The sequence below is a fragment of the Myripristis murdjan genome, chromosome 1 (assembly GCF_902150065.1).
Source record: "Myripristis murdjan chromosome 1, fMyrMur1.1, whole genome shotgun sequence".
Taxonomy (NCBI): domain Eukaryota; kingdom Metazoa; phylum Chordata; class Actinopteri; order Holocentriformes; family Holocentridae; genus Myripristis; species Myripristis murdjan.
This window is the reverse complement of record NC_043980.1, coordinates 257,023-263,354: the sequence shown is the minus strand read 5'-3', so window position 1 is coordinate 263,354 and position 6,332 is coordinate 257,023. Positions and strand designations below refer to the sequence as shown.

The window sequence follows — 6,332 nt, the reverse complement described above, 5'->3', positions numbered from 1 at the left end:
ATGCCATGATTTTATCTCATATATCCTATTGTATTACTGTCAGGAGCCAGGCCTCTCAGTCAACTATACAACCAATTGCCACACTCTACAAACAAGCACTGAAAATAATGGACAAAAAACAAATGAGATGGCACCATCGCAAAATCCTTCGAAAATATAACATGTTTAGTTTTGACAGTTTCATTAAATTCTCCTTCATCAAATTGATTTTTAAATGTGCCAGTGATCGTGCCCCAGCTGCACTCTGCTCACAGGTGAAAGGGACAGGTAATACTAGATCTACAAGGGGATCAGTGAATGGCAACTACAAGGTAGCAATGCACCACCGCATTTGGTCAATCGTCTTATTCAGTGAAAGGGATTCATTTGTGGAATGCCCTACCAACTGAAATAAAAAAAGAAACTGATATAAAAATATTTAATGATAAGGTTAAACTCTGGTTGAAATCCAACCAAATGTGTGAACACTAATTGGTATATTTTAAATTGGTGATGACACAGCTTTAATGACTGTAATTTGGTGTAATTGATCATTTTTAATCATATATTGTAGATATTTGTATAGAAAGGCCCAACCAGGGACTGGGGTCGCAAACTAGCCTTGGCTATAAACCCCATATACAATGCAACGGTTTCATGTTTTATAACTTGATACATTGTTTTTTGTATTGTCCCTGTCAAATAAAATAAATAAATAAATAAAAATAAATATTTTGAAGCCCTCAGCAGAAACTAGAAGGGCGGAGCCACCGGCGTTCAGGGAGCTCAGGCTCCACCTGCTGGATCCCTGAGGAGCAAGGTGGAGGTCTGACCTCCTGCTGCTCCTCCTGTTCCTCAGTGATCACAGACCGGCTCGTGAGCTGCTGTCAGCCGCTCTGCTGTTAATAAAGTTATTGAACAACCTGCCAGGTGAGACTCACCCTGCACTCCATATCGCATACTTCTACTTTGTACTTTTAGTATGTACTGCAGCTGCCCTTACAAAGTATGCAGTGTAGTATGCAGTATGCATACGTATGCATACTATTGGGACACACTCCATCCATCCTCCCTGAGCTCCGCCCCTCTCGCTCACTTCCTCCTCCGTCCGTTGCTCCACATCTGAATGTTGTTGTCAAAATGGCGGAGCTGTTTCATACTGCGCTGTCCTCTGTCTGATCTCTGATCTGCTGTCTTCCTGTACCTGCTGCTCTACCTGAGACAGGTGAGGGCCGTGTGTGTGTGTGTGTGTGTGTGTGTGTGTGTGTGTTGTTTTCTGTATGTGGGCGTGGCCTGTATACGCAGCTCAGTCGGTGACACGTAGCGTCCGCTGTGCAAAGGATTGTGGGTCAGAATGGCCAGAGCAGCATGCTGACATGCAGACTGTGAAATCTGAGTGGATGTAGTAGAACATCCTGGTACTCTTGGCATACTGCATCTGACACACTGTGTACTGGGACATACTCATTCTTTTTCATGCATACTAGATAGTATGGTAGTATGGGGACTGGAACTCAGGGTCAGTGTCTCACCTCAGACTGTTCTTCTCAGCTGTGTGTCAGGCTGACGTTAGCTCCGCCCACACCGTGACCTCACTGAACACTGCAGCTGTTGCCATGGCAACAGGAACCACCCAAAAATACTCTGATTTCCTGTGAACAGAAGGCCCACGCCGGTTCTGCTGAGACTTTTATTTTGGAGTGTGTGTCAGGAAGTGGTTCAGAGGCTTCAAATGAGAGACGCTGTTTCCTAAAAATATCTGCAGCTATAAATAGACAGCGGGTCAGAGCCGCCATGTCTGTCTCTCTCTCTCTGTCTGTCTCTCTCTGTCTGTCTCTCTGCCTGTCTCTCCTCATGGCCAGCAGCTCCCAGCTCGTCTCTCTCTCTCTGTCTGTCTCTCTCTGTCTGTCTCTCTGTCTGTCTCTCCTCATGGCCAGCAGCTCCCAGCTCGTCTCCGTGGACTTTGAGGTTTTTGGTAACGTCCAGGGTGAGTCCGGGTTCTTTATCCACTTCAGAATGTTGTCGTCTCAGAACCCTCTGCCAGGGGGCCACGGGGGGACCAGCGGGGGCTTCCAGAGAAACTTAGCAAACTGAGGAAGACTTCAGTTCCACTTTGACTCCACTCACAAACCATCATTATAATTAGTTAGTTTAGTTTAAATAGTTTTATACTACTAATGTTCTGTCAGTTTGATTTTTACTATTTTTATTTTTTCCTCATTTTCTAATTACATTTTTCTCTGAATGTTTTTGAAAGAAATCAAGTGAACTAACAATTTAACAGCCCCCTCTGTGTGTGTGTGTGTGTGTATGTGTGTGTGTGTGTGTGTGTGTGTGTGTGTGTGTGTGTGTGTGTGTGTGTGTGTGTGTGTGTGTGTGTGTCAGGTGTTTGCTTCAGGATGGTGAGTGTTAGTGACATCACTGCGTTGTTGTTGTTGCTTTCGTTGTCATTATCATTGTTGTCATCGCCATGGTTCTTCTTATTGTTCCCGATGTTGTTGTTGCCATTGTCCTCGCTGTTGTCGTCTTTGTCATTGTTGTCGTTGTTGTTCCCGTCGCCATTGTTGTTGTCGTTATTGTTGTCATTGTTATTGTCTTTGATACTGTCATCGTTTTCGCTGTTACTGTTATTGTCGTTGTCATTGTTGTCATTGTTGTCATTGCTGTTGTTGTTTCTGTTGTTGTTGCTTTTGATGTTGTCAATGTTGTTGTTGTCATTGTTGTTGTTTCCTTTGTTGTCGTTGTTGTCATTGTCAATGCTGTCATTGTCATTGTTTTCATTGCTGTTGTCCTCTTTGTTGTTTCCGTTGTTTCCGTTGTTGCCATTGTTGTCGTCGTTTCCATTGTTGTTGTGTGTTGTCATCATCGTTGTTGTCGTTGCCGTCATCGTTGCCGTTGCTGCTGTCAGTACACGGAGGACGAGGGCCAGCGGCTGGGCGTGAGCGGCTGGGTGAAGAACACCCGGCGGGGCTCGGTGGTGGGACAGGTGCAGGGACCCCGAGACAAAGTGGACCAGATGTGAGTTCACACTCGACTCACTTTGCTCATTCTTATTTTGACATTTTTATTTTTACTTGAATTATTTTCTGTCTTTCAAATTTAAGGTCATTTTTTAAACTTTTTTTTTTAATGTTCTGGTGCTCAGGTCTCAAAGGGTTAAAGGAATAGTTCACCCAAACCTGGATCTGTGGTCACTAAAGGTTCTGTAGGTAACTTCTTGCCTTCCTAGTTTTCTCAGTGCTGTGACAGGAAGGGGCGGGGCCAAACTGGGAAACCACAAACTAAACACACTGAGGCTGAAATCTGATTGGTTCAAATCAAACAACCAACCAGCAGCAGGAGGCGTGCGCACGCACCGTGCACGCTCATGACCCTCCCCAGACAAACCCTGCCTAGCCTAGCATAGCTTCAGTGCATTAGCTTAGCTTATAGCCACAAAAGGAGCCACTTCCTGTTCCCCTGTTGCATCAACACTGATTTTAATTTTTATTTATTCAAGTATCCCGGATTGTTATAATCCTCTTCCATATGAAACACTTTATGAATGAATGAATGCCTTTATTGTCATTTATACCAATGGCACAAACAAAATTAAAATTGCAAACATTGCAAACAAATTGCATGACATTTTTAGGACAAATTCAAACCCTGTTCTTTAATGGCGTACTGATAATCTGGTTTTCTCTTCTAAGCTTTTTCTTTAAAAATCCTGCCAAAACAAAAAAAATACCATCAATACAAAACAAAATCAAATTATTTATTATAATAAATATTGTAATTAAATTGCATAATAAACTGAATTGTGTGTTGGAACATAATTTTACGGGCTGGGCAATGAAACAATATTAATTATGGCGATATGTGTGTCCTCCATGTAAACTCTTTAAAAATGTTCAGTGAAACATGGATGTGTTGAGAACTCAGATCCTGTCTGACACGCAGCCGCCGCGCTGTCGGGTTAGGATTCGAGTTGGGGTTGGGGTTAGGGTTAGGATTAGGATTAGGATTGGGATTAGGATTCGGGTTAGAGACACACAGTTTGGTGGCTACATGAGATTAGCACAATGCTAATGATTAGCATTCTGGATGATTCTGGTTTCACGCAGAAGCAGAAAGTCTTTAAATGTGACATCATAATTATTTGATTTAAATCAAAATAGTTATTACTATGGACTGAAATAACACATTTCATGGTGGAAACATTTTTGACCTCATGGCCCTGCCGTACCGCTCTGTGATTGGCTGTTTGTGACGGCATTGCTTCACCTGTGAGGAAAACGATCAGAAGACAAACGTCCTCGTTCTCTCCCGTTTCCTTCCTCTCCTTCCTTCCTTTCCTATCCTCCTTTATTTCCTTTCCTTCCTCTCCTTCATATCTTCCTTTCCCTGCTTCCTTCCTTTCCTTCTTTCCCTCTTTTCCCTCCTTTCCTTCCTTCCCTCCCTTCCTTTCCTTCAAGTTGTTTCCTGGTACTGAGGGAGGAGAATGTCAAACTTTAACTCCTCCCTCTCTGCTGATTGGCTGTTAGTCAGTCTGACCCTCAGCCAATCAGCTGGCAGCTTCAGGTGAGCCTTCTCCAGAAGGTAAAAACTGACCTGCAGGTTCCTGCAGGATCTGATCTGAGGTCTGTGGTCTGACGTGTCACTTCCTGTCTGTTGTGTCCTGCAGGAGGAACTGGCTGAGGAACGTGGGCAGCCCGAGCTCGCGGATCGACCGGACCGTCTTCTCCAACGAGAGGGACCTCTCCAAGCTGGAGATCCACGGCTTCTCCACCAGACACTGAGGCCTGACCCTGACCCTGACCCCTGACCCCTGACCGTAACTCCTGACCCCTGACCCTAACCCCTGACCCTAACCCCTGACCCCTGACCGTAACTCCTGACCCTAACCCCTGACCCTGACCCTAACCCCTGACCCTGACCCCAGATCCTGACCCCAGATCCTGACCGTAACCCCTGACCCTGACCCTAACCCCTGACCCTGACCCTAACCCCTGACCCTGACCCTAACCCCTGACCCTGACCCTGACCCTAACCCCTGACCCTGACCCCAGATCCTGACCCCAGATCCTGACCGTAACCCCTGACCCTGACCCTAACCCCTGACCCTGACCCTAACCCCTGACCCTGACCCCAGATCCTGACCGTAACCCCTGACCCTGACCCTGACCCCAGATCCTGGCCGTAACCCCTGACCCTGACCCTAACCCCTGACCCTGACCCTAACCCCTGACCCTGACCCCAGATCCTGACCGTAACCCCTGACCCTGACCCTAACCCCTGACCCTGACCCTAACCCCTGACCCTGACCCCAGATCCTGACCGTAACCCCTGACCCTGACCCTAACCCCTGACCCTGACCGTAACTCCTGACCGTAACCCCTGACCCTGACCCTAACCCCTGACCCTGACCCTAACCCCTGACCCTGACCGTAACTCCTGACCCCTGACCCTGACCCCAAACCCCTGACCCCTGACCCTGAGATCCTCATGAAGATTGAGAAGTTTCTGTGGACAAACTGGCTCATGTCGGAACGTCAGTCTCTCCTCTTCTCTCTAAAAACTGAATTTGTTGGCAAAAAGGTTAAATTAGCAAAGAAACGACTGGAACATCAGTGATCATCAATGTGGAACATCAACGCATGCAAAGAACAAAAATAATCTTCCACTGATTGAAGTCATATATTTAAGCATGACTGTGATGGACTGGCCACCTGTCCAGGGTGTTTCACTGCCTTCGCCCTATGAGCGCTGGGATTGGCTCCAGCAACTCCCCGCGACCTTAGTGAGGATAAGTGGTTTAGAAGATGAATGAATGAATGAATATTTAAGCATGAGCTCGGTGATGCTGGATCAGATTTCTTGTGTTTCTTGTGTTTGTGAAAAAAAATAAAATCTCTAGATATCGGCTGATGACTGTGAAACCGTCCCGGGACACTCAGCCTCTTTGAATCCAGGACGCTGTGAATGGAATCAGGAACTTTACTGAAGAATTTATGTAAAACAAAATGTGCAGAGAAAATCAAACGTCTCATCAGGGTTTCATGTGGCTATTAATAATCAATATAGGCCAGATTGATCACTTTACCCCCAGAGGTGCTGATGGGTCACAGCACCTGCTGGGGAACCTGGACAACACCAACCTTTCCAGTCACGGATGAAGACCACTGAGGGAGAAATAAAGTTATTTATTGAACTGACAGACTTGTTTGTGCAGAGGCTTTATTTTCTGATTGATTGATTGATTGATTGATTGATTGATTTGAGACAGCACACAGACAAGACAGTTTATAGGTGGAAACAAGACTTTATTTAATTTTTATAAGGTGCTGAGTTATCACAGCAGCAGTCAGCTG

At 45.7% G+C, this 6,332-nt stretch overlaps 1 protein-coding gene across 1 annotated transcript; it reads left to right on the top strand.

Annotated features, from left to right (window-relative positions):
- Positions 1–1,857: 1,857 nt before the first annotated feature.
- LOC115358943 (acylphosphatase-2-like) lies at positions 1,858–4,773 on the top strand. The gene is made up of 4 exons (XM_030051107.1): positions 1,858–1,966; positions 2,365–2,381; positions 2,888–2,997; positions 4,646–4,773. The coding sequence occupies exons 1-4, from the start codon at positions 1,909–1,911 to the stop codon at positions 4,758–4,760; spliced, it is 300 nt and encodes a 99-aa protein (XP_029906967.1). The 5' UTR covers positions 1,858–1,908; the 3' UTR covers positions 4,761–4,773.
- Positions 4,774–6,332: the final 1,559 nt, after the last annotated feature.

Bases quoted from the DNA above. Each gene is read 5' to 3' on its own strand.
- LOC115358943 (XM_030051107.1), top strand. From the start codon at position 1,909: ATGGCCAGCAGCTCCCAGCTCGTCTCCGTGGACTTTGAGGTTTTTGGT. The intron at 2,998-4,645 runs GTGAGTTCACAC...TGTGTCCTGCAG, and splicing joins CGAGACAAAGTGGACCAGAT to GAGGAACTGGCTGAGGAACG.